Consider the following 26377-nt stretch of genomic DNA (forward strand, 5'->3'; position numbering starts at 1 on the left):
ATGCCCAGGAAAAAAAGCAGCACATGGTTTAATTCCAGGGCAGGCTCAAGTAGTTGCATTTAAGGTTTTTTCAGTGGTGATGATGCAGCTTTTAGGTTGGATTCTTCGTGTTCAGCTATCAGAGGGGAAAAACGAATTCCCCCAGGACCAGCAGAGAGTCGTAACACGCTGTCTCCCTCTCTCCAGATGAATGGCAGTGATGGGATGTTCAAATATGAGGAGATCGTCTTGGAAAGGGTAAGTACTCCTTACTCACCCACCAGCAGCCTCTTCCCACTCTCCCACCCCTCGGCACAGCCAGCCCCCCACGCATCCCTGCACAGCTGATGGGGAGAGCTTGGTCTCTACTCCCCGCTCTCTCTGGAGGCTTTCGTGGGTGTCACACCTGCTTTGCCAGCCTGGCTCCCACCAGGGTGGGCTTGCTGCTCCCCTCTCCCCCTCCGCACCCCTCCAGAAGGGAGGGAGGAGGGCTTCTCCCTTGCGTCCCTCTTTCACACCCTCACCCGCACAAACCCATCAGTGCAGAGTATGGGGGGAGGCTCTTTGTCATTGCCTTTGTCAGAAAACAGAGGTGCGGAGAGCTCTGCTTGTGCAGACACAGGTGGGTGCACCCCACAACTGGGCAGAAGGACCGAAGTCACCCTGCCACCAGGCTCCCTGTCCCTCTCGGGTATATGGTCTAAAACCAGGTTTTTTAGTAAAACAAATCACAACGGAGGAAGTTCCTGCTCAAGCCTCTTCTTCGCTGGCAACACAGAGGTGATGGCGTGCACCACACCAGCCGTGGCTGAAATTACCTCCCGCCATGTATGGGATTTATCCAGGGGCAAGCCAGCACCACACAGGCCACGAAGGGCTTTCTTGTTGCCCAGGAAGCAGCAGGGGAGGAGGGATGGAGAGGGAGCGGGAAAAGCTGGCCCGGGGTTTACTCTGAGGCAGGCACAGCCCTGCTGGCTGGGAATGGCTGTGGTGGGAGGCTGCCCGCGGCTCTCACAGCACACCTTGCCTCCCCCTCACTGCCGTGCCAGGCGGCTCAGCCTCGCCGCGTGGCCGGCATTGCAGGGGAAGACACATCGCTCATTATTCTGTTCCTCTCTGCCTTTAGTCATCTCCCTCCTTCCCTTGGCTCTGCATCACGGAGGTGGGTGGACGGAAGGTTATCTGGGGCTGCTGCCTCACCCACAGCTTCCCCGGCGTGCCTGACGACACCAGCCCAGGGGATCCTTCCTTTTTGGGCTAAGTACTTCTTGCTCCGGGCCCAAGTGACAGGCAAAATTCTTGTTTTCGGGGATTCTTCAGAGCATCCTCTGTCATCAGCCCATAATGGGAACAGGTGAAGAGCTGGCAGGACCACACAAAGAGACAACACTCATTGATGCCCCCATTTCAGAGCCCCAGGCAGCAATTCCTTCTCCAACAGCAAGAAACCATGAGGGAATTTCAGTGCTTAGCAGTCTGGGCTAGCATGGACCATACCTAGGTCCTTCCCCTTCACCTGGTCCCCAGTGGGATCCAACAATCCTGTCTTAATGCAGGAGGAGCACTCTGCTGCCTGTAGGTGAGGCTGTCCCCTTGCTGAGGCTTCCAGAATTGACCCCAGTGCACTCCAAAATGGCTAGTCAGTCACTGTTAGTAATCCTTGTCTTTCTTGTAAAGACAAAGGTAAATGCAGCAGCATTTTGGGACAATAATAGCAGAAACACAATCTGCAGAGGGACACAGCTTTGTGTTTTACCCACCATACATATGTCAACAGCAGGAGCTACCCTGGCATCAACACTGATAACAGCTAAGAAATCCCTTGAACTCCTTTTTGAGGTTTATCAGAATAAAAATTGGCACCTCCCAGATCATTTCCAGGTTTTGTAGCTAGCAAAGGACCTTCCATAGACAGGCACAACGAATGGCTGGAGATAATTTTGCAGTCTCACCTGCCTTGCTGTGGCCAGGCTGGGTCTCTGTGATAGTAAGGAGCATTTTCGAGCTAGGCCCAGGGTAATCAGAATCCAGCTTAGAGGAAAGAGAGCAGCCACAGACCCTTTACCGTTGAATGCCTCCGTGCCACATGCCAGCCAAATCCCAGATGGCCAGAGAGCATCCAGGAGTGTTGCACGGTGACAGGCATTGGTGGCTCCTGGTGCTGTGTCATGAGCATCATAAAGTCAGCTCTGCATCGCTTCAGGAGCTGATGCTGGGGCAAAATTGCTGGGGAAAAGTGCAAGCCCCAGATGGCTGTTGGTGCTAAATTATCCCGGGGAGCCCAAGTTCCAGTGTGGCCCTCCCGGCCACAGGTCCCCTGGAAGAGCAGAGCACCCCATCATCTCCCACTGAGCAGTGGGGCCATGGGCAGCCAGGAGAGCTTGGCCTGAGCCCACTTGCGCTCGAGAGAGGCAGGCACAATAGTATGTGACTAAGTGTCAGCTCTTCCGCATGAGGAAACACGGCGAGGAGCCATCTGATTTTCAAGGCAGAGCAAAAAAGGCAGGAATTGTCCACTTGCATCAAGCACAGATCTCGAAGCAGCGCCTGTGAGTGTGTCACTAATGAGGATCCTGCAAGTGGGAGAGGTGGCACAGGGCCACAGCCACTCATTCCTGAGATGCTGCAGAAATGGCCTGGAGATGAGCCGTGGTCCCTGCATTCCCCCCAGGCATAATTCAGCAGAAGTTCAAGTGATGCTCCAGGCATGTCTGTGAGGAAAAGAAGGCAGAATTGGAGAGCCCACTCCCTCCTGATAGCCACCTCCACCCAAACCTGTATATTTTGTCATCAGTGTTGCTGGTCCCCGGCTTGGCTCTATGCCAGGGCTACATCCCAGAGTGCAGAGGGGCAGGAGTGGGATGCTGGTGACTGGCACAATCCCCGCTGGTCTGTGCAGGCTGCAGCATCAGTGTCTCCTCCTGGGGAGCAGCCAGCAAGGGGAGGTTTTCTCCGCCAAGGACCACCTCCTCTTCCCCCAGCTCCCCGCCTGCCTTAGAGTCTCTCCGTGGAGACACAGTGGTGAGGGAGGTCCTCGGCGGCTCCCACTCTCCCACTCCATCTGTTCTGTGCTCCACGCTGCTGTGCTGAGCACTCAGCTGAGGAACACCGGCCTCTCCTCTGGCCAGCATCCCTCTGCCCCCTGAGCTGGGCACCCCGGGGTGTGACAGATGCTGTAAGGGCTCCTGTGCCCCAGGCGGTCCCGCGGCTGGGGGGAACCATTTAAGGAAGGCTGGCAGCAAGCAGTTGCCCATGGGGGAAAGACGCGGCGTTTGATTTCCCACAGGGTAACTCCGGCCTCGGCTTCAGCATAGCAGGAGGCATCGACAACCCCCATGTTCCAGATGACCCGGGTATCTTCATCACCAAGATCATCCCCGGGGGAGCGGCAGCCATGGATGGCCGTCTAGGGTGAGTACAGAGCTGGGGGAGCAGCCAGGGTGTCACCCAGCATCTCTGCATGGACCCTCTAGGCCTAACCCCTTTTCCTGACATGGTCCCTGGCCTCCATATATCTCTTCCCCACAGCCAGATCCCTTCAAGACAGGGATGTCTACCATCCCTGGCCACCAGCCTCCTGTCTGTAGTCACCCCTGCTCTCCTCCCTGTATCAGGCTCCTGCTCCCGTCCATCCTGCTACAGCTCAAGGCAGGGATCCAGCCTTTCTTCTCATCTCCCATCTCCATCAGGGTTGCACTAAAGGGACCAGCTGTGCTCTCCCCCACTTTGGGAGGGACCCCTCTCATCCCAGCAGGGCAGGATCTGACCAGCTTGAACAGCTCTCCTTTGTGTGGCTGGAGGAGGGTGGCACAGGTGACCAAAGGAGGGTGGCATGGGTTGGTGGTTCCCCAGGGATGCTCAGAGCCGTCCTGTCCCCACAGGGTGAACGACTGCGTGCTGCGGGTGAATGACGTGGACGTCTCTGAGGTTGTGCACAGCAAAGCTGTGGAGGCCCTGAAGGAAGCAGGCCCCGTGGTGCGGCTTGTGGTGCGCCGCCGGCAGCCCCCACCAGAGACCATCATGGAGGTTAACCTGATGAAGGGCCCCAAAGGTGAACCCCTCACTCTGCTTGCTTGGCAAGGGTGCCCCACTGCCCCACAGGACAGTGTGGGGTGACCCCTCGGTGTGAGATGTCATGAGATGCAGGGCAGCCTCATGGGGGATGTGGGATGCAAGGAGGCACCGCCACAGTGCAGGATGCTGCAGGGTGACCCAGCAGCATGGGATGCTGTGGGGCACAGGGTATGGGACAGACCCACAGTGCAGTGCACGGTGGCCAGGCTGGCCTCAGGCAGCAGTGGGGTCCCCCATTGCCTGCTGGATTTGGGCAAGGTGCGAAGCCCAGCGAGGCACATGGGCTGTGGTGCCAGCCCAGGGCTCTGTTTATCTGTCTGTCCCTCACCTGCATTCTCACTCTCCCTCAGGCCTGGGGTTCAGCATTGCAGGGGGCATCGGGAACCAGCACATCCCTGGGGACAACAGCATCTACATCACCAAGATCATCGAGGGAGGTGCTGCCCAAAAGGACGGGCGCCTGCAGATCGGGGACCGGCTGCTTGCGGTAAGCCCCATGGCCACAGCCAGCTGTGAGGCGGAGCTGAACAGGTTCCACTGTGATGCGATGTTGATCCTGAACCCCAGCCCCTGTCCTGTCAGCAGCCTCACACCTCTTCCCCGCAGCTCCTGCTGGGATGTTGCTGTGGGAGGGCAGGCACAGCAAAGGCTGCAGGCAGGAGGGTCAAACCCAAGGCCATGGGACCATGCCTCTGGAGCTACTGGGGCACCTCCCCTATGGAAAATCACTGCTGCAGGGCTGCCCTGGTCCCTGCCCTGGTCCTTGCCCTGCTGCTCAGCCATGTCACCCAGCCCTTTCCCTCCGGCAGGTGAATAACACAAACCTGCAGGACGTGCGGCATGAGGAGGCAGTGGCCGCTCTGAAGAACACCTCTGACATGGTGTACCTGAAAGTGGCCAAGCCCGGCAACATCCACCTCAACGACATGTACGCGCCCCCCGACTACGCCAGCAGTACGTACGCCGCTGGCCACTGGCTGGGCACGCGGGGCTGTGGGGCACTGAGCTTGTTGGGGTGGGGAGCAGGGCTTGGGCTGGTCTCCATGTCCTCCTTGTGTATGGATTTCTGCTCCTGATGACCTTCTCCTCCCCTGCAGCCTTCTCAGCCTTGGCTGACAACCACATAAGCCATAACTCCAGTCTGGGCTACCTGGGCAGTGTTGAGAGCAAGCCTGCCTATCCCATCCCTGCCCAGGTGACTCCATCCCGGTACTCGCCTGTCCCTCGGCACATGATCGGAGACGACGACTTCACCAGGTGAGTACCAGGCATGAGCATCCCTCTCATGCTCCTCATTTCCTCACTTTCCCTCTGTGGCGGCTTGAAGTCATCCCCACTGCCAGTGCAGAGCCTTGAAAGGCCATTTGTAGGTGCATGGTGCAATGCTTGAGGTCCCCATAATGAGCTTTGTGCTCACCCCCTGAGACCAGCCCTGCTGTGTCAATCCCTGGCTTGCTGCATTCCCTCCCTCTCCAGTCCCTCTCCTACTCTTTCACAAGCTTTACAAAACTGCATTTCAGCTTTGTTCTCTTGCTTATTTTACAATACCTGGAATAAAAGGTGTTCCCTGCCCTTATAGTGCCATCCAGCAGTGCCACGGGCTCCTGGGATGTCCCCAGGTGGAGCTGTGCTGGGGGTGAAGGTCCGGGGGGAGCACAGCCTTGCAAACAGGTGGGGTTCCTCCCACGCTCCGAGACCAGCATCCCAAACCACCTACACTCAGGTGCCATTGCAAGGACTGCCAGCCCCCCTTGCCCCAGTAGAATCCTTTATGCTGCATGAACAGGTTTGTTTCCTGAAGCCAGGAAATAAAGAGGAGCACAAAGAAAACATTGCTCTGAGCCTAAATGCGGTATAAAACTTTTCTAAAGCCTCAAGCTGAGGATGGGAGAGCAAGACCTGGCAAGTCCTGCTCTACTAGCCGATTCTTACAGCTTTCCCTCTTCTTGTCAAAGCCTTGGGGCCAGTGCTCTTAATGTGGTATCCCCAGGGCCAGGACTGTAGGGATTAGGCTGGTTTCTAAGGACCAACATCCGACTTAGGCTTAGGGCTGGCTCTGCTGTTTGGAACAAGGTTGCAGGCTGGTTTTGGGGGTGTGTTTACAGTGGAAGATGTGGTAGCTTTGTCCAGGATTCTCCCATTTGACAGGTCAGTGGTGGATGCTGGAGTGGGAGACCCTGACTTGCCATCTGCTGTCAGGTCTGCCAACCTCCTGGAGAGTGTCTGCGCTCATCTTTGTCACAGGGATTTCTCACTTCTTGGTGCTCAGCCACATCTGGGTTCCTCTGCAGCCCGTGACCTGTGCAGCACTGCCTTCCACCCACACCCCACCTCTCCCGCTGGTCTCAGCATCATCGATGCTGGTTCTAGAGCCTGTTTCTGGAACTGCATCCTCACCAGGTGTAGCCACTTCTGTGCTGCCAGGGCACTGGGGGATGATGCCACAGGCAGGAGCAGTGCTGTCTGCCATTACAGTGCACCACAGAAGGGACTGAGTCCCAGCGCTTGGAAAACACACCAGGGACCCTGGTCCCACCAGGGTGTCCCTTCTCACATGTGCCAGCATTCCCATTTGTGGGCTAGAGAGCAGAAAGAGGCACCCAGCCTAGGCTGAACACAGCCAGTGGCAATGGCACCCTGAGGGCTCAGTGGTGGCTGGGCAGTGGCAGTGCCACAGTGATGGCTCTTCGGTGGCTCAGTGGTGGCTTGGCAGTGGCAGAGGTATGATCAGGGCTTGCCAGTGGCTCAGCAGTGGCTTGCCAGTGACAGTGGCACAGTGATGGCTTGGCAGTGGCCCAGTAGTGGCTTGGCAGTGGCAATGGCACAGCGATGGCTCAGCAGTGGCCCTGATGCAGCACGTGCTGGTGGCCACTAGAGGATGGTGCTGCCTTGTGGAGGGCCCCACTGCGGATGGGCTGGCTCCACTGGGCCAGCGTGCCCAGACACAGCCCCGTGCTACCCAACAGATTCACAGCCTGCAGTGGGCTCAGCACTTCCTTCATCCTTCCCAGGACAGTGCTGGAAGCCTCGTGTGCATCACTGACCCCCCAGGACAGCTGCGTCGCTGCGGGTCTGTTGGCACCAAGGTTGTGCACTGGGACCGGTGTGGTCCAAATGCAAGTTACTGGTGTGGGGAAAGGCAGAAGCTGCCCTGAGAAAGAGGCTGTTTCTCATGAGGCACCTGCCAGCCATTCCCTAGGAAAAACAGAGGTCCAGTATTCAGCCTCTCCCCCTCCCATGGGCACAAGTGCTGCTTGGATGTGGATGTGGCTCCAGAGATCCTCATGTCCTGCAGCACCTAGGGCTGGGAACAAAGAATCTGTTTTCTGGTGAGCTCTACCACTGCAACCCAGACCCAGCACAGCCCCACAGGATCCCCTCAGCTGCTCTGTGCCAAGGTCTCAGTGTTAGCACTGTGACATTCAGCATGGGATCTGCCTGGAGGATCCATGTCATGCCTCCTGTGAGGAGGATGGAAGCCAAGAGTGCATGTCATGACTGAGACCTGTGATGGACCTGTCTGGGGCTTCATTTCCTTTCCTCATTCTTGTAGGGTCTCTTCACCTTCCACCAAACTGTCTGGTCCTCATGAGTGCTGGGCATACTTCCCCCCACACCGAGTGGAGGTTGTGCTTCCTGCACGCTGCTTGGGCAGCAGCAAAACCCAAGGGGCAGAGCAAGTTCATCTCCTGGTTGGAGGCAGGGTTTGCAGACCCAGAAACCTGACCTATTTCTTCACCTGGGAGAACTCTAGCCCTAGGCACAGCTCTGCTGCAGAGGGACTGAGGGCTGCAGCCCTCCCTGCCCCCTCACAACTGCCCGTAAGCCAAGCACTGGGGACATCTTGAGGATTTGCGGCTGAGCATCTTTTGAGTGAGCAATTCTGTGGCTGTCCTGATCTCCTCCTGGTTCTGGTGTATTCCAGCCCCACCACCCCAGTGCCCCAGGGTCCTCTTAGTACAAGTCTGCCAACATTTTAGGGTCTACAGTGGGTGCCCTCACTCAATGCCGTGCCTGGGCTCCAGCATCTCTGCTAACACATCCCAGAAATCTCCCTCTGATACCTGGCAGGTGAGTGGTTGATCAGGTTGCTGAGCTCAGGTCTTTGGTCCTTGTGGTACCCAAGGAAGTGCCCAGGATCCAGCCACAGCAGATGCACTGATGTTCCCCGGTATCATGTTGGCTGACAATCACCACCAGCCTGTGCTAATTGTCTGGCATCACTTATTCCTTATTTCAATCCAGAGCTTGAGCTGGGAGCTGCCGTTGTTCCCATCACACTGGGTTTTTCTCCCAGACGAAAATTGACGCAGGAGTTTTGCAATGCCAGGCAGTCGTCCTGCTTTTGCCTGCCTATTGTTTGAGCTGTGATAGAATTAAGTCATCATCAAAAAATTTAGGACTTCTGTTGAGCTGTGCAGGGTCTGTGGCATGGAAGGAGTGCATGGGGTTGTAGGCATACTTGTCATACTGTGGAGGGGCTTGCTCCCCCTCTCCTGGCTCATGGCATCTGATGCCATCATGCAGTTCAGTGTTTCTGTGTGTGATTTCACGGTGGATGCTCTTGTCTCTGTCCATGCTGTGTCTCATGTCACACTGCCTGCACCTCTTCTGGTTTATCAGTCTCCACAGTGCTGATGGCTGAGTCACACTAGACTGCACTCGGGTGACTCCAGTCCCACCAACGTGCCACAAAGCCTGGGCACAGAAAAGCCTGTCACCAGCTTTGCTGCTCCTCACCCTGATGATGTCTCCCTGTCCCTTATGTGTCCTTCCAGGGAGCCTCGGAAAATCATCCTGCACAAAGGCTCCACCGGCCTGGGCTTCAACATTGTTGGAGGGGAAGATGGCGAGGGGATCTTTGTGTCCTTCATCCTGGCTGGAGGCCCTGCTGACCTCAGCGGGGAGCTGCGAAGGGGAGACCGTATCCTTTCGGTGAGTTGGTGGGGCACCCACCGCCCCTTCGTGGCCTCCCACAGCCCCAGGTGGGCTCCCACAGGACACCTGTCCCCTGCCACCCGAAGCGCAGTTCTGTGGTTTGCATCCCAGGTGCCGGTGTGTTGACACGGCCCCGGGGTGCCTGCGGTGGGGCAGCCCTGATGCCTGGGCCAGCCGGGGGCGGGTACCGGGGATGCCGGTACTGGAAGTGCCGCTACCAGGCATGGTGCTGGGGGCACAGTGGCAGAGCGATGAGGCTCTGAGAGTGTGGGTACCGTCGGTACCAGGACAGAGGCGGGGCAGCGGGGCCGAGGCGTAGGGCGGACCCCCTCGATTCCTGCCCGCGTGGGTCCGGTCCAGCGGAGCCGCTCTGTCCCGGCAGGTGAACGGCGTGAACCTTCGCAACGCCACCCACGAGCAGGCGGCTGCGGCGCTGAAGCGAGCGGGGCAGACGGTGACCATCATCGCGCAGTACCGGCCCGAAGGTACCGCCACGGGGGACCGCGATCGGGATCGGGATCGGGATCGGGATCGGGATCGGGATCGGGATCGGGATCGGGATCGGCACCGGCAGCGGCACCGGGCCGGCGGCGGGCGGGGCATGCAGATGAGGGGGTTGATATGTAGATTGACGGGGCGTGGATATGCAGATGAGGTGGGCGGGGCGGCGGCCGGCGCGCGGCTCGGGAGGCCGGGGCGGGGGGCTGCGGGCGAGGCGCCGGCGGGCGGGGGGGCGTGGCCCGGGGGCGGGGCTGGCGCTGATTGGCCGGCGCGGCGGAGGGGCGGGGCCGCGGCGTCCCGCCGGCCGTGCCTGCGCGGCTTTGTGTGCGGGCCGGGCGGGTGCGGGGCCGGGGCCGCCCCGCCTGCAGGTGAGCGCCCGCCGCCGCACGGGCAGCCCGGCCGGGCCCCGGCCGGCATCGGGGTCGCGGGGGGGGGGGCTCGGCGGCACGGGGTCGTCTTCGAGGGAGGGGGAAGAGCTCTGCTTGGCGGAGGGCGTCGCCGCGAGGCCCGGTTCCGTGGGGTCCCACGGGCCTTGCTGGAGGGACCCCGTGGTCGGAGGGGCTCAGGCGTCCTGGAGGGTGAGCATGGTGCGGGCGGGGCCGGAACTGGGTCGTCGCTGGTGAGTTGGAGCTCGTCCCCACCTCTGAGCATCCCACCTGCGGCGCCACCCGTAGCCTTTCGTTATCGCTGAGTTCCGATTCCCTCGGCAGCGGCGGGGGCTGGTGGTCCCGGGATGGGCAGCCCGGGGTAGCGGGAAGGGAGCCGGCAGCTGCCTGCACAAAGCTTCCCTGGGCGGCAGCGCTGGAGCGTGGCCCGTGGGCTGGGAGGGTGCCCCGCCAGGCAGCGAGGGGCCGGGGCTGACCCCGGGGCTGCGGCCGTGTCCAGAGCGGCATCGTGCACGTGCTGGGATGCAGCCGTTCCCGGCCGCTGGAAAAGGTGTCTCTCCTGGGCCCCACTGGCTTTCTCCACCAGCAGTTCTGGTCCTCTCCAAGGAGGCCAGTGTCCCGCCCTAGTCTAGCCCTTCGTCTAGTGCCTCCTCTCTGGCATCTCTGGGGAGCGTCCTGCTGGTCCCTGTCTCCACTGTTCCTCCTCCATCCCATGGCAGAGGCCGTTGGAGCGCGGAGTCACTGGTGCTGCTCCGGCTGTGCTGTGGGTGTGGGGTTTGTTTGTTTTGGCTTTTTTTTTCTCTTTCTTTCCAGGAAGCACTTAATGTTCTCGTATTTCTGGCTCCCTTTGCCACTTGAGATTTGGCAAAGACACCAACCAAGAGTGGTTCTTAAATGTCAAACTGGACAAGATGTTTTGAAACCCCCTTAGACCGAGGCGGAAATGTCAATGTGTTGTAGCTAGTGACTTTCCATGTCTGTGATGGCTCCTGGCACATGTGGGCAGCAGCACCCAGCACAGGGGCTGCAGCCATCCTGGGAAGCAGCGCTGTGGCTATGGAGTACAGACTGTTGTATCTTGGAAGTTGCCTTCAGGGTTCAAGAGGCTTGAAGGGCTGGGAGTCATGGAGAAAGAGCTCCCTGGTGTGAGCCCTGGGTGTGGGTGAGTCTGGGCCCCCTCGATGGCCCATGTGCTCTCACATGTTTGCCTTTTCTGTGTTCATCATGGCTGTGGAAAGAGCAGGAGAGCTGGATTGTAGGATGGCCAAAGGAGGAGATGCTGGTGAAAAGGGGATCTGAGAAGTTCTTCCCCGCTAGCAGAGGCGGAGGATGGCACCTGTCTCTCGTACCTGAGCGTGGGCAGGGCTTGCCTTGGGGTGCTGGATGAGTGCAATGTGCTCTGTGTCTGACCTCGCTGGGGCTCCAAGGGGTCAGAGAGGCTGCTTGTGCAGGTCTTGCAGGATGAGGGACCCTCCCTGTGGTGTCCTGCCAGGCACTAGGAGCGAAAAGAAGCAAAGACCAAACCAAGAAAGACTAGAAAGAGGAGTTGCCATCCTCCCTTTCATCTGAGTACCAGCACCTTTGACCACTGCTGCATTCTGTCGAGGAGGGGGAGTGATGATTCCTGAGTTTTTGTGAGGTCCATTGCCTCTGAGCACTTCTCCCCCTGACCTTTGCTTGCCACTATCACCAGCGCTTGGATTTGGCAATTCCCCTTTCTCACACCCCATGCAACAAAGCCTTGATATTCCTCACCTGAAAATACAAAAATTCTCATTGTGGCATTTCTCTGAGCCAGTCTGTTCAAAGGGGACTTCCAGGGGTGTGCAATGAGTTCTAAAAGCTTCTGAGCTTTCCCTATGGCTGTGCTTCCTTCTGCTTTCCTGGGCCTGCAGAGGGAAGGCGTCTGGGGTCAGGGTGCTAAAATGCCAGGCTGAAGCTGTGCATAGTTTTTGCAAGTGGCTGGGCTGAAACCTGTGCCTGAGCATTTCTGTGCTCTGCTGATGGCCCAGCCTGGGCCTGGGCAGAAGTGTTTGGATACAGGGCTTTATGTGTACTCAGGAGTTGCTTTCCAATGTAGCTCCCCTCTCTGCCAACGCCTTCCCCTTTGTGCTGTCTCCTGGTGCCCAGATGCAGACCCGCTGCTTTGTTGGCTCTGCTGGGCGTGTTTGCAGGTGTGTCACACTCGTGTATGCTGGTTCTGGGATCCTTGGGGCAGGCAGGAGATCCCTGCCTGTTGATCGTGGTCTACAGCATGTGCACACTCAGGGACTCTACTCCCAGCATGGAGCTCACCCCAGGGGCCAGAATCAGGCCCAGCTCTAGGAACACCCACACCCTGGAAAGGGAGAAGCGGTGGGAGGGTACAGAGGTGTTTTTATCGAGCTGCTGAGTGAGGAGAGCAAACATCCTGGCACACGGCGCAGCGCCGTGATGGCCCTCACAGCAAGAGGTGCCGGCTCACCTGTTACATACTTTTCAGTCTTGATAAGCATGTCCTGAACGTGTTGAACACTGTGAGAGTCAGCCCTGGCTCACCTCCCTGCTGCACCCTGGGCAAGCTTCCTGGGAGGGTTTCAGCTGCACAGGAGATCTCCTTACAGAGAGTCAAGGTGCAGAGTCGAGGTGGCCCGAAGTTAGGGAGCAAAGGCAGGAACACTGCTTGCTGGGGGTGATCTGCTGGTAATTGTCTGAGACTGTTCTAGTGTGCAGTTAAGAGCACCTGGGAGTACCCCTTGCTCAGTCCTGGGGTGACCTTGCCTCCTGTGCTCTGGGAGGGAGGCAGCGGGTTTGCTTTGGGGCTGGCTGCTTCTCCACTCTGTGCCCTCCCACAGCTGGAGCAAGTGTGGGTTGGTGGCTCCTTGGAAAACCCTTCCTAGGGCGGGACTGCGTTTGCTCTTTGGGAGTTAAAGCCAGAGCAGCCCTTGTGTCATTCAGTTTGCTGCAGCCAGCCTGGTTTGTGCTTCTTGTCATGTCAATGGGCTTTTCCTACCCCTCCAAGCAGCGTGACCACTCCAGCAAAACCAGGAAAGTCCCTTTGCATGGAGGGCCCCAGCTGAAATGGGGACATTTGAGGACTTCGGGCTGCATGCAGCGGGATGCATATGCCATTTCTGGCAGGGCAGTGACACCCACAAGTTGCCCTCCCAACACTCCCACCCTGCTGCTAGGGGTGGAGAAACCTCCTTTTGCCCTGTGTTTCCTGTCCAATCCCAGGCAGTGTGGGGTGTGCAGGGAATCTGTGCCCCCAGCAGGGTTTGCGATGACCTGGCTGGGGACAAGGGTTGTAGTGGTGCTTTCTGGGGGAAACTGCCCTTCTGTACCAAAAAGCGTTTATGAAGAAGCTGTACCCACTTCTGACAGATGCTCCTCTGGGATACAAGAGTTTATGGCAGAATGAGCTCTTCCAGAGCAGCATGAGCTGTGTGGGGCAAGAGATGTGGACTGGGACGAAGCTCGCTCCCCTCTGCTGAGAGCTCCGTAAAACCCTGGTACTGCTTTGGTGTCAGAATTCAGTTTTCTTGTAAAATAGGCATTATCCGTGCCTCGCTGCATCTGTGTTTTCCTCTGCCAGCAGGAAGGCAGGTGAGACAGTGGGTGCCCCTTGGCATGGGGCAGCCAGGAGTTCTCATGATCTCCACACTAAGCAGCTGACCCTGCCCAGTGTTGCAGCAACTCTGGATGTTGTGTGGCAGGAGAAGGGGCTTCACATGGAGTTTCTGTGTGCCACTCAGCAGTTTTTGTGTGTATTGCCTTTCTTTTTCCCAGTCCTTAAGTAAAAATGTATCTTTGGCAACTGGGTGTAGCAGGGGGATACCCAGGCAGTAGGGCTGGAGGGTGAAGGGCTGGAGAGTCGGGAAATGCTGAGCTGCAGCTGCCTCATCCCATAACCCCAACTCTGTATTTGTCTGCACTGAGAGTCCATGGGAGAGGGGCTGGCTCCCAAACAAAGCCCACAGAGCATTTCTGAGCAGTGTTGCTGCTCCCCCCATGTGATGTGGCTCCACAGCTGTGGCTCTGCTCTGCAGCGAGCACTTGCTTCCACAGCTGAGCTGCTGTGCTCCCCTCCCCTGAATTAAAACCCAAGCCACGTCTAAACCACTGGGTTGTGGATAGGGTTTTCTAGGCAAGTCTTACAGCACAGATGAGGCTGGTCCTCTCTCACCTGTGACTGCAGGATGTGCCCAAGGGACAAAATCGAGGGTGCGAGGTGAGATCTGGCAGTGTGGGCTGTGGCAGTGCCAGCAGCTTTCCTGGAGCCGCAGCTGCACTTTCCTCATTCGGCCCTGGGTAGGGAGGCCTGGAGCCTCCACCCTCTGCATGTCAGCCCGACCTTTACACCCGGCTGAAGGTCGGGCTGGCGCAGCAGCAGGCGCCGGGGTGGCGGCTGCTCCTGCCCAGCTACCTGGCAGGAAGGTGCTGGTGTCTTCTGGAGGATTCCCCAGCTTTTCCTGCGTGTCTCTGCCGCTGGGATGTAGAAGCAAAAGGTGAATTCCTCCTCCCTGCTCCTCTGCCAAGGGCAGGTCTTTGTGTTTTGCCTCCCTTTCCCCATTCCTGCTGAGGAGGAGGTCTTTGCTGCCAGCAAAGCGGTAGCTGGGGACTCCCCCAATGGCTGTGGTCGTGTCTTGCTGCTCCAGCTGGTGGGCAGTGGTCTCCTGGAGGGGCTCTCACTCTCTCTGCGTGTTTTGAACTGCTCTGTAGATCAGCAGCTTGCCGAGTCCTTCCCAGCCATTCCCTCATGAAGCTGCAGCTCAGCAGCAGTGGAGGTCACAGCAGCCCTTGCCTGAGCTGCTGTGTGGGAAGTTGTGGTGGGGTTGGGAGCAGCTGGAGCGCTGCCTGCTCCAGATGCCCTGCCTGCACTCCTGCAGAGTTCTGTAACCTCTTTAGCTTTGCCCTCCCTCGTGTGCAGGGACAGACAGGCTGTGGGCAAGATGCCTCCTGGACAGGCCTGGCTGGGGATCAGCCCGGGGGCAGCTGTGCCTGCACTGACCAGCCCTGTCCCCACAGAGTACAGCCGCTTCGAGTCCAAGATCCACGACCTGCGGGAGCAGATGATGAACAGCAGCATGAGCTCCGGCTCCGGCTCGCTGCGGACAAGCGAGAAGAGATCGCTCTATGTCCGGTAAGGCTCCGCAGCCCCACTTGTTCCTGGGCTCCCGGCAGGTGGGGGAATGGGCACATCCCCACGGCGTGGGGTGCAGGGGGGATGGTTACGGTTCAGCCTGGGCTGTGCAGTGCCTCTGAGGTCGGTGTGTCAGGGGCCGGGGAGGGAGTGAGTGCCGTGGATGCATCACAGAGCCTGGAGGGTGCAGCGGGGAGAGCAGTGCTTTTGCACTGGCTTGCCAAGGCTGGGTGCTCTGCACTCGAATGCCTCTCCTGAGGACTGCTCCAGTTTGGAAAGCAGTGGTCTCTACAGAGCCAGGATGGCTGCTGGCCAGGCCAATGCACTGAGGACCACTAGAAGTGGTGGGCATCCAGCCCTGCTTCTGCCCCAGGCAGCTTGTGGCAGCTTTCAGGGCGCTCTCCTCAAACCAGCTAACAGGCTTCTCCTTGTCTCCTCCTGCCATTCCTGTGGCAGGATCTGGCTGGATGGGAGATGAGCTCTTAGGAGGATTATTGCTCTGAGCCCTCAGTGCACTTTTGGTCTGGAGCCAGGTGCAGGACAGGCAGGCAGGGGTTAAACAGCCATGAAGCTCAAACTGCTGCAAGTCCTGTGTGGACAAGACAGCCCCTGCCTGCCTTCTGCCACCTCCTGCCTGCCGCAGCACCAGTGGGATGAGAGCTAATGAGTAATTTTAACTTGGTAGTTAAAATAATCCTGTAAATCCTCGCCCTGCACAGCCTGTTGCAGGTGAGGCTGGCAGGAGCAAGGGATGCTTCTCCTTCTTCCCTGTGAGAAGGATGGCAAGGGCCGAGGCTACATGAGTCAGCCTGCAAGTCCCACTGCATGGCTGCTCCATGCAGAGGGACTTCAGGTGTGGTGGATATGTTGCAAGCCCAGCATGGCAGGAGGGGAGAGCTGCAGCTCTGGGTGCCTGCAGTTCACACCTTCCCACAAGTCTCTGCAGGCAGCTTGCTTGATTTAGCATCTCTGGGCTTCCTGGGGGTGTGCGACAAGCTGGGCGCAGTGTTGAATAAACATCGTCTTGTTAGTCCTGCCCTCACTCCCCTGCTGTCCTGTGGACACCCTCATGTGTGGAGGAAGATTTAGGCTGGGCCCAGCTTGAGTTGAGCCTGTTCTCTGCCTAGAAAGGTGCTCATGTATTGAAGTATTCCTGTGAATCAGAGAGCTCCCTGTTGCCTCCATACTACTCTTAGCATTTCTTAATTCTTGGTGCATCCCCCCACGGGGCTTTGGAGGCCTCCACAGCACTGTGTCCCCTCACACATACCCAGGTGGAGCTGGTCTGTGCCTTGCTGAGACGGTGATCCCAGGGGAGAGCTTTTCCCCAGCGTGGCCCTTCACAACACTCTGCTTGACACACACCCTGAAAACGTGCTTGCAAGAACTGCCGGGTGCCCAGGCTGCCCCAGCCCTTCTGGGCGGGGTAGTTTCAAGCACAGTTTACCCGAAACCAGCTGAGCTGCTGCGCTGTGGACAGGACATCAATTACAGGACTTGCTACCCAACTGCTTGAGTCAGCCCTGTGTGGCTGCGTTGCGTCCCGTGTGCTGTTGAAGGGCTGGGGCCGGGCACCCAAGTGCCTCCTGGAGCCAATTTGGGGGTGCTGGAGCCGATTTGGGGGTGCTGGAGTTTGCAGCTGTGCAGCACAGGCAGAGGCAAGGCGGGTTCATGTCCTGCCTGTCGCCTGCCTGCGCTGCCGCAGGGCAAAGTCTGCCAGCACTGGGGCCGTACCGGGTGGGGATGGAGGTCAGGCAGGCACTGTGCCTGGACACCAGGAGGAAGCCATGGGAGGCCTTGGCAGTGCTTCCCTGCCCTCCAGCCAAACCATCTGCTCTCCTGGCTGTTAGTCTGGGGGCAGAGCGGAGCTGCCGTCTGGCCCCTGTGCACCTGGAGGAGCTCCCAGCCACGGTGGGTCCCACGTGCCAGCACAGCCAGGGGCTGGTGTCCTGGAGCATCGTGCCTTGGGGTAGCAAATGCCTCATGAGCTGGCTTTGCAGGTGTCCTGCCCGTGCACAGATCTTGCTGTGCCTGTCCCGAGATGCCGGTGGCTGCTGCGGGAGGAGCCGCGGGCCCAGCGCTGCTCTGCAGGGCAGGGTGCACGGAGTGGGCAGGGCTCCTCACAGCCTGCCTGGCTTTGGGAACCGGCCTGACCAGTTCCCCAGGGCCTTGGCCAGCGGCACTGACCTCACAGCGGCCTGTCAGCCGAATGCAGCCTTATCTTTTGGCCAGGAGCTGCCTGCAAGGCTTGATTACCTCCGGCCAAATCACCCATTGGTGCTCTGCTGCGGCTCCAGCCACTCTGCCCTGCAGAGGGAATAAGCACAGGAGCTGCCCCAGCCCTGAGCAAACTGGGGAAGGAGAACGGATCTGGTGGCTGAATGTATCTGGATGCATAGGGCAGCCTGGGTCTTGTCCCAAAGAGCCCTCCCTGTGGGGCAGCCCTTCTTGCCATTTGAGACCCAGTCCCAAGTGCCCTGAAAGGTTTCACAGCCCAGCACTCCTCTGGCAGAAATGCCCTCCAAGCTCTGCTGCTCCACAGGGACCTGCCATATGGTCCTTCAGCCCTTCCACTTACAGTGTGCTTTTAGACCCTCTTCAGAGTCCCCACAGTGGAAGGGGGTAATGAGCAGAACAGGGGATGTCTCTCCTGCTTGAAGAAGGTTTATTAGGGCCAGGATTAAACCAGCAGCAATCCAGTTTGCAGTGCCTGGGCTCATGCTGGGCTGTGGGCCAGAGTCCCAGGAGCAAATACAGAGGTTGTGCTGCCAGTACTTTTAGTGGCTCTTCCCTTTCTTTGTCTTTTTGCAAGTTGCTGCGTCAAAGCAGACACAGTTTGTGATCTGACATTAGTAGAACGAGTTGCAGGTGAAGCCACTGAGAGCAGCTTACGGTACAGGCTGCAGTGCTGTGTGTGATGTATGTGTGCAGGAAGAGTATTAGCACTCCTCTAGTAAAAAAAAACCAAAATCTTTTCTATATCTGGTTAGTTTAAATTTGAAGATAATTTTAAACCAAATAAACTGTTCTCAGGGGAGGTGTTTAGGAGTATGAAAAGGATCGGTCGTGGAAGCAGATATATATACTCTGAGATGCATTCCTAATTCACAGGCTCTGTGCTCAAAGCCTGGTGGTCTCTGCCTGTGCAACCACCCACCAGCAGTGGGGTCTGATATTCCCCATCCCATTCCTTGGCCCCACAGCCACAGAGGGATGGTGGGGAGCAGCCCTCCTGCAGGCTGCTGCTCTGGGCCTGGCTTGCTCACTAACCACAGACTCTTTCAGTGCATCTATGGCTCATGTGCATCTTACAGCTGAGGTCAGCAGTGAGTTCTCTCAGCCCAGCACTGTTGTTCCTGCCTTGCACTCTTCAGGGCTTGTGCTGAGCCTGCCAGTCGAGGGATGTGCTGGGGCTGGCAGCACTGCTCACCTTGGCAGGGTTTGGGTTTAAATCCTGTAAGGTATGAAGGTCACAGTGCCCCAGAAGGTTGTCAGTGCTGCTGCCCTCACTGCCTGGCCATGCTCAGAGAAGGCATCGCTCTCTCTGCTCCTCCACAGAGCCCTGTTTGACTATGACCGGACCCGGGACAGTTGCTTGCCCAGCCAGGGACTCAGCTTCTCCTATGGGGATATCCTGCATGTCATCAATGCCTCCGATGACGAGTGGTGGCAAGCCAGGCTCGTCACACCCCACGGCGAGAGCGAGCAGATCGGGGTCATCCCCAGCAAGAAGAGGTGAGTGGCCATCAGCAGGAGCTGTCACACGCAGTGACCCCAGGATTTCCCCAAACTCTGTAAGCCCTGCAGCCCTCAGGGCTCTGCTCAGGCCGAGATCTCCTTGTGGTCCCAGTCCACCTGGCAGTGTGCAGGGCACCTTGGTTTTAAGCTGGGGCTGTGTGCTGGTCTCCCTAGGGAGGTGTTCTCCAAAGCTGGGTGAGAGTCCAGGTGAGGAGGGGAGTGGTCAGCCCCCTCTGTGGTCCCTGTGGGGATGGAGAGTTGATGTTAGCCAGTCTGGGTCTCCATATGAGAGCAGAGTCACAGCAGTGAGTGTGGGCTGCTCCTCGTGTCCTCTGTCAATTTGCCCAGCTCTGCAGCTCACAGCGTCACTGTGAGGTGAATAATCATAGGGAGCAGAGGAGCTGGTTGCTGCTGCCTTCAGGTCTGCAAAGCCAGCCTCAAGTCTGTCCTCTATCCCTGTTGGGAAGGCTGGCTTGGCTCCTCTCCTGCTCCCGCAGACACTCGCCCTGGCCAGACCCTGGGCAGGCAGCTCCACACCTGTCCCTCCCTGGGAAGGAGCTGCCTTTTGCCAATGGGGCCACCACCCGAGGGTGCCTGGAGCTGCCTGAGGAGCCACATGGGCAGCATGGAGGGCACACGCATGGGACTAGCAACTCTTTCTCTCCTGATCAGGGTGGAAAAGAAGGAGAGAGCACGGTTGAAAACAGTGAAGTTCCACGCCAGGACTGGCATGATTGAGTCTAACAGGGTAAGTGCTGATCTGGGGCTCAGTGGGGCACCTGGAGCTGGTAACTAGTGAGGTCAGGATGAGTCCCAGCAGCAAAAGCTCCTCAATCCCAATGCAAAGAGCTATGTGACTGGACCTGCCCCAGGCCCACATCTGCTTGGCACAAAACCTCCGTGAATATGCAGTGATTGAGCAGAGGAGCCCAGGATGGTGTGAAAGTACTGGGGAAGGACCCATGTTTGGAGTGATAGGGTGGCAGAGCCCATGGCTAGGAGGTGCCTTCTGGCAGCTGCTGAAGGTAGCCACCCTCACACCTCAGGAGCAGTGCCTAACATGCCAACGAGCAAGGAAGAACAGCCTGGCTACCCCTGCAGAGCTGCTGACTGCCCCATCAGCTTCCCAGCATCCCTACCACATGTTTTTCTCCATGCTTAATTTTTTTCCTGCATTACAGTTCTCATGTAATCTCCATGATTTCATTTGAGGGTGACTGCCCTGACACAGCTCCTCATTGTCTCTTCATTTTAATTTTCCCCACATGCGTTAAACACCATTGTTTTTTCTGTCCTCCCTTCCATCTCCATGTTCTTCAGTCGATCAAAACGAAACGTAAAAAGAGTTTTCGCCTCTCTCGAAAGTTTCCATTTTACAAGAGCAAAGAGAACCTGGCCCAGGAGAGCAGCGGACAGGAACGTAAGTAGCAGCTGGCCAGAGAAGGCAAGCCTGCAACCCTCAGGTCGCCTGCCCTGAGGGGAGAGATCCAGCATATTTCCATAGCCAGGGATCCTGGCACCTGCCTGTATTCAGGTCTGTGCTCCACAGTCGTGCCAGCAGCTAGGGAGAAACTGGAGCTTGAAACGAAAGCAACAGCTGCAGGCTGGCACTCCCTTCCTTTCTCTCATGTTCAATGTCTTCATCTTTTCATCCAACTTTACACCCACCCAACTCCCTGCTCTGCCTCCCCCTGCTCTCCCCCCTTTGCTGCAGGCTCTGCTCCCTCCCTCTGCCTGCTTCCCTCCAAGCGAGGGGCAGAGCTCTTCTGCAGAGCTTCTCCTGTCCCTCTCAGGGCTCAGGGCCTGGGCAGGTCCCAGCTCCATCTTCCCTAGAAGTGACTTAGAGCTCTATGTTCCCACTGGAGAGCCCTTCCCAGCAGATTAAGCCCTGTGGACACGGGGGAGCCATGACCCTGCTGCCCACCCATGACTGAGGCACATCTTTGGTAGTTGGCTGCAGATGTTTGGGCTCCACAGCTCTTGCCACCCTGGGAGGTGGCAGAGGCAGGGCATTTGTCTTATTGCCCCAAATCCTGATGTGGGCAGCATTGGAGCTGCTCACCAAACCCAACCCCTGCTTCGAGTGGTGAACTGCATCCACTCCTCTGGCAAGCATCCAGGCTGGAAGTGCTCAAACCTCTGGAAAAGGGCAGTGGACAAGGCAGAGCTGTGTCTGTGTCCCAGTGCCAGTGCAGCAAACACATCTCCTCCCTCTGGGGCTGTCTTGGGTGTCATACAGAGGCAGGAGGTTGCTGCTGGGCTGCTCCAAGGGTTGCCTGCATTTCTCTGCTGCCCATGCCAGGCTGGTGCCAGCTTCCAGTGATTTTAGCAGACAGCACAAGCCTCTGGCCTTTGCTGAAGGTTGTCTGTATGTCTGCCTGTCTCTAGTAGTGCCTGGGCACGGCTGGGCTCCAGTCTGATCCATGCTGAAGCTGGGGGCCCGCTTTTGGCTGGCCCTGCAGTGAGGTGACACAGCACGGGATGGGGCAGGCCACTCTCTTTACCTGCCTGTGCCACAGACACGCAGCCAGCTCCCTCCCTGTGCTCTGCCACTGTCCATCCCAGCTTGCAGTGGGGGGTCTCTGCCTGACATTTCCACAGCCTGTGCAAGCATTGTGGTGTGGGGCAGCTGACACACACAGGTGGGGAAAAATGTGTCCTCCTGCCACGTGTTACAGGACTGCGGGCTGTGCTTGGCCCCAGAGAGGCCAGGCTGTGCTGGGGAAGCACAGAGCCACTGTGCCATGCCAGTATACTCCACAAGGAGAAACGCTTCAGCCCCTGTGCCAGGAGCTCAGGGCTGCAACTGCTTGGTGCCAGCTGATGCTGCTGTGGCTGCCCTGCCCTCCCCATACCCAGGGTGGCCCTTGGGTGCTCTGGCAGAGAGGGTGAGCTTGGGGGAGGAAAGGTCCAGCTGCAAAAGGCAACGCGTTGGCAGCGGGCTGATGGTGTCAGCTCTGAAAACATTTAACCTCACTTGCAGTTGCAGCTCTGGGCCATTCTGCACTCCTGTCACTAATGCTGGTCTGGCTCTGTCTCCCCCATCCCTCTGACTCCCCTTTCCTTCGCTGTCTTCTCTCCCCCTCTCCCCCTTCTTGCTGTCTGTGAAATCAGGACTTCCCTGGGTTAAGTGACGATTATTATGGAGCAAAGAACCTGAGTAAGTTGAATTCCAATGCACATTGTTCCCTTTCTGTGGCTGGCGGTGCCTGGGGAAGAGCTGGGCTCTGGCCGGGGCAGCTGAGCTTCCCTGGGTGCGGGGCAGGAGGAGCCCCGGGTGCTGCTCTGCTGCCAGGGACCGGCGGAGGCGTCGGGGCTTGAGGTGCCTCTGCTGCATGTGGGACGGGATGGGGGAGCTTGTGTGGGGGTGTTGGCCATGCCTGAAGTGCCTGCTGCACCCAGGGTGAGCTGTACCTCTTCATCCTCTTCTTCCTGCTCCTATCTGGGTTGGTTGTTGCTTTAGCACTCGGAGCCACTGCCAGTGTGGGTGGGAAGTGGCCATGGTGGGCCTGCTCTGAATGGGGTGGGGGACAACATTTTGAGGCGTTCCCACCTTTCTCTGGGTTACCCCGTACCCAGAACTGCAGAATAATGACAGGAGCCCCATGATCTTCTCAGCTGGGGCATGAGCTCTCTGCCAGGCTCCGCACCCCCTGACCAGTGCAGAGCCTGACTGGGGCAGGCAGCGGCCAGCGAGCCTCTGCGGGGTGGTCGCAGCACTAGGATCAGCCTGAGCAAGCAAAGCCCCAAACTCTGTCCCATCCTGTCACTGTCTTGTCTCTGTGCGTCCCAGCCCCATCCCCAGAGGCAGGCTCCCCCATCCCTGTGCCGGCACAGCCGTGCCCTCCCCTGCCCGCTGTGTGCATGCTGCACCTGCTCCCCTGCCAGCATTCTCCTCCCTGTGCACTCCACCTTCCCTCGGCCTGGGAAGCCCAGTGCCTTCACGTCTGCCAGGCAGGCCCTCCTGGCATCCTTGTCTTCTCCTGGAAGCATCCCCCTGCATACCCCCGGGTTCCCAGCAAAGGGTGAAAGATGCCGCCCTTGCCCATGTGGCACAGACTCGTCCCAGTGGGTGCTGGGCTGCAGGTTTTTCGGGAGGCCAGTGCTGTCCTGCCCTTGGTCAGTAGTGCTGGGTGACAGCCGGGGTGCCCCCGTGCCTCCTGCCCATGCTCCTTCTGAAGGGGATCTCTCTGGTTGCTTTGCAGAGGGCGTGACATCAAACACCAGTGACAGCGAGAGCAGTTCCAGTAAGTGTGTGTCCTCCTGCTCTCCCACCCTGTGTGCGTGTCCCCATGTGAGCGTGCATGTTCTGGCACTTCCATCTTGTCTTGTCCCAGTGGTGGTTCTGTTCGGAGGCTGGTCCTTCCTGCTGGTGACACTGAGATGCTGCGGCCAGCTCCCTCCTCGGAGCCAGGGAGAGCAGGGGCTGGGGAGCAGGAAGGAACCTGCCTGCATCACTGCTCTCTCCTGGCTGCAGGGCTCTGCTCCAGGGCAGGGTAGTGGGTTCCCAGTCCATGATGATCCCCCATCCTCAGTGCCTGCTACAGGAAGCAATGGCCAGAGGCCAGGCCTGTAGCATAGATGGCTCCTGGAGCCCAAGCCTGTGCAAGAGCATGGGATCCAGCTGCAACAGATGCTCCCTTTGTCCCCAGAAAGTTCTCTAAATACCTGCAGGGAGGACACTACATCCCAATGGGCTGGGAGCCTGCAGCAGTAGGGGAGGGAAAGAGGAGGCTTGACCCAGAGCTGGGACACGAATAATTAAAGTGGCTCAAGGGTTCATAACTGCATGCCCGTCATGCTTCGCATCCGTGGGTGGAGTGATGGGGACAGCCTGGAGTGTCCCCAGAGCTGTGGGAGGCTGAAGGGGCAGGAGCCAGCTCCTCACAGCTGCAGAGGGGCTGTAGAGCTGCTGCAAGTGCTCACCTACATCCCCCTGGCTCTGTTGCAGAAGGACAAGAGGACACCATCCTGTCGTACGAGCCAGTGACGCGGCAAGAAAGTAAGTCCTGAGCTGAACTGCCCCGTGCCCGCTGCAGTGCGGCCACCTGTGTCCCCAGCACAGCCAGGGTGTCCGGTGCACCCTCCCCTCCTGCCACACCAGCACGGCACGGGGTGGATGCAGGTGGAGTCTCATGTGTTGCGTGCAGCAGGGGAGCCAGCTGTGCACGGCTTTCCCTGGCCTCGACTGCCCCGTTTCAATCAACAGAAAAGATTTGTGTCATGGTCTGCAAGACCAAGGGAGAGATGCAGAGCTAAAACTGAGCTGGGCTTTAGTCCTCAGCTGAGGACAAGATTATCCCTTCCTGCCTCAGACCAGGTCCCTGCTGCAGAGCAACCCTCCCCCAGCCCTCAGCCTTTAACCCTGCTTGATGCTCAGTCCCTGCAGACCCTTTCGCAGGCTGAATAGTCCCAGCCTCGGTGGTCTGTCCTTGCCAGAAGCTGGATCTGACTCTTAGGCTCCCATCACTCCCCCAGCTCCGTGGCATCCTCGCCCAGCTGTCCTGGTTGCCTGGCTCCTGCCCCAAGCAAGGGAGCAGCTTTGCTGATCCGCGACCCTGGAGACCTGCAGAACCTCCCCCGGGGCCACGCAGATGGTTTGGGTCAGATGGGAAGGACATGTTGACCGTGACCAGGAGGAGATAAACTCGCACGGAGGAGGCACCTTTGGGTGCCCATGTGAGCAAGAGCACCCACTGCCAGCAGGGAGAGGGCAGGTCAATGCCAAAAGTGGCAGTAGGGTCAGCTGCCCACAGCACATGTGGGGCCTCAGGTTGTGGCTCTTGTTCACAGTTCACTATGCGAGGCCAGTGATCATCCTGGGGCCGACAAAGGACCGAATTAATGACGACCTCATCTCTGAGTTCCCACACAAGTTTGGTTCCTGCGTGCCCCGTAAGTCCCGGCCGGCACTCGGTGCCCTTGCTGGAGGGAGGGGAGAGTGGTGGCTCTGCTCCTTGCAGGGTCCTGCCCGCAGCGTGGGGAGGGGGCCGGGAGCACAGGTGGGTTTCCTCCCTCCCGGTTTCTCATGCATCACTCTGGGTTCACTCTTGATGCCCGCTCTCCTCCAGACACCACCAGGCCTCGGCGCGAGAACGAGGTGGACGGACAGGACTACCACTTTGTCGTATCCCGGGAGCAGATGGAGAAGGACATCCAGGACAACAAGTTCATAGAGGCTGGGCAGTTCAATGACAATCTCTATGGGACCAGCATTCAGTCAGTGCGAGCGGTGGCAGAGAGGGTGAGTGTCAGGTGGCATTCCTGGGACCGGGATGCATCCAGCAGTTCCCCTCCTTTCCCTGTGTTGTTAATGAAGGGCTGTAACCACATTAAGCAAGTATGGCACAAGCCTCTCCTCCCTCCAGAGTCCTGCCAAGCCATGTGCCTGCTTTTCTCAGCTGTGTTACTCTACCTCAGCATGGTACCTCTGTCGTCCAAACTCCACCCGAAACCCTGGCACTGGTGGCCCAGCTTTGTGCTTGGGAGCTCACAGGAGAAAGATACCAGGGTACCCTCAAAGCTGCAGCGTTCCTCTGGAGGAGTCCTGGAGCTACCCAGGGCTTGTAAATAGTTTCACATGTCCAGACAAAGGTTCAGTCCCTTTCCATTGCTGCTGTCCTGCCCTGAGCAGGCAGGAATGTGAGGCCACTGGGAGCTGGCTTGTGTCTCAGGACTGGGGTTTCATTTCTGTGGCTCCTCCCTTTTTAGGAACATCTGTATGAGCAAGCTGCTTCCCACACAGAGTAGACTGTGTGGGTAGGTCTGATCCTGATTGTCTCCTTTCCAGGGGAAGCACTGCATCCTGGATGTGTCTGGCAATGCTATCAAGAGGTTGCGACAAGCACAACTTTATCCCATTGCCATTTTCATCAAACCAAAATCCATTGAAGCCCTCATGTAAGTGCAGCACCGTGTTCTGTGCCTCTCCAGCTGCTTGTCCTGCTGCTCCTGGCCCTGGGTAGTGCAGGCTGGAAAGGATGTGAGAGCTGAGCTTGCAACTCTGCTCAGCAGCAGAGAATGTTATCTGTGAGGAGATTCAACAGCTTGAGACCTACCCTGAGATCAGAAGAAATTCTGCTGGCACCAAGGGGCCTCAGAAAACCCCTTCTCAAGTCAGAAGGGGCCAAATTGTTTATTTCTATGTTTTATAAAGATGAGAAAACTTAGGCAAGCAGGGAGACTTCTGCAGTGGTCTCACAAATTTAAGGAATTGTCTGAATTTGAATTCACTTCCATGCTATGGTGAAGGGAGGTGGGGTAGGTGGCAATGGGAAGAACTGGTGGAAGTTGAGATGGAAGTGCCAAGGCAGCCCAGAGCCTGTGGGGAAGGGCCCTGCCTTTGAGAGCTGGGTCCTGCACAGCTTCCATTCCTGTGAGCAGAGGATTCCCAGGCACCCTGGCTCTGTGGGCTATTTTTGCTTCTGTTCATTGCTAAGAAAAAGAGCTAAAAAGTTTCTCCCTTTTGTGTGTGGCAGGGAGATGAACCGGAGACAGACGTATGAACAGGCCAACAAGGTCTTTGACAAAGCCATGAAACTTGAGCAAGAGTTTGGAGAATATTTTACAGGTGAGTGTCCTGAGCAGGCTTGTATCTGATTTACTTCGTTTTTCCATCTGGCAGCTGTGACCTCTCTAC

At 58.0% G+C, this 26377-nt stretch overlaps 1 protein-coding gene across 14 annotated transcripts in view; it reads left to right on the forward strand.

Moving 5' to 3' along the window:
* DLG3 (discs large MAGUK scaffold protein 3) overlaps nt 1-26377 on the forward strand; it is a 77620-nt gene that overhangs the window by 46908 nt on the left and 4335 nt on the right. For 4 of the 14 annotated variants that reach the window (XM_032123494.1, XM_032123497.1, XM_032123499.1 and 1 more), the window contains 18 exons: nt 187-237; nt 3266-3390; nt 3861-4030; nt 4404-4540; nt 4863-5007; nt 5151-5310; nt 8832-8988; nt 9374-9476; nt 14886-15000; nt 18559-18735; nt 19411-19486; nt 20059-20158; nt 22944-22985; nt 23690-23740; nt 24532-24633; nt 24810-24982; nt 25529-25638; nt 26217-26308. In XM_032123494.1, coding sequence (XP_031979385.1) covers nt 187-237; nt 3266-3390; nt 3861-4030; nt 4404-4540; nt 4863-5007; nt 5151-5310; nt 8832-8988; nt 9374-9476; nt 14886-15000; nt 18559-18735; nt 19411-19486; nt 20059-20158; nt 22944-22985; nt 23690-23740; nt 24532-24633; nt 24810-24982; nt 25529-25638; nt 26217-26308 — 2086 coding nt within the window. The other 10 variants (XM_032123498.1, XM_032123503.1, XM_032123504.1 and 7 more) reach the window with 7 other exon arrangements.

The sequence above is a fragment of the Corvus moneduloides genome, chromosome 14 (assembly GCF_009650955.1).
Source record: "Corvus moneduloides isolate bCorMon1 chromosome 14, bCorMon1.pri, whole genome shotgun sequence".
In the NCBI taxonomy this organism is placed as follows: Eukaryota; Metazoa; Chordata; class Aves; order Passeriformes; family Corvidae; genus Corvus; species Corvus moneduloides.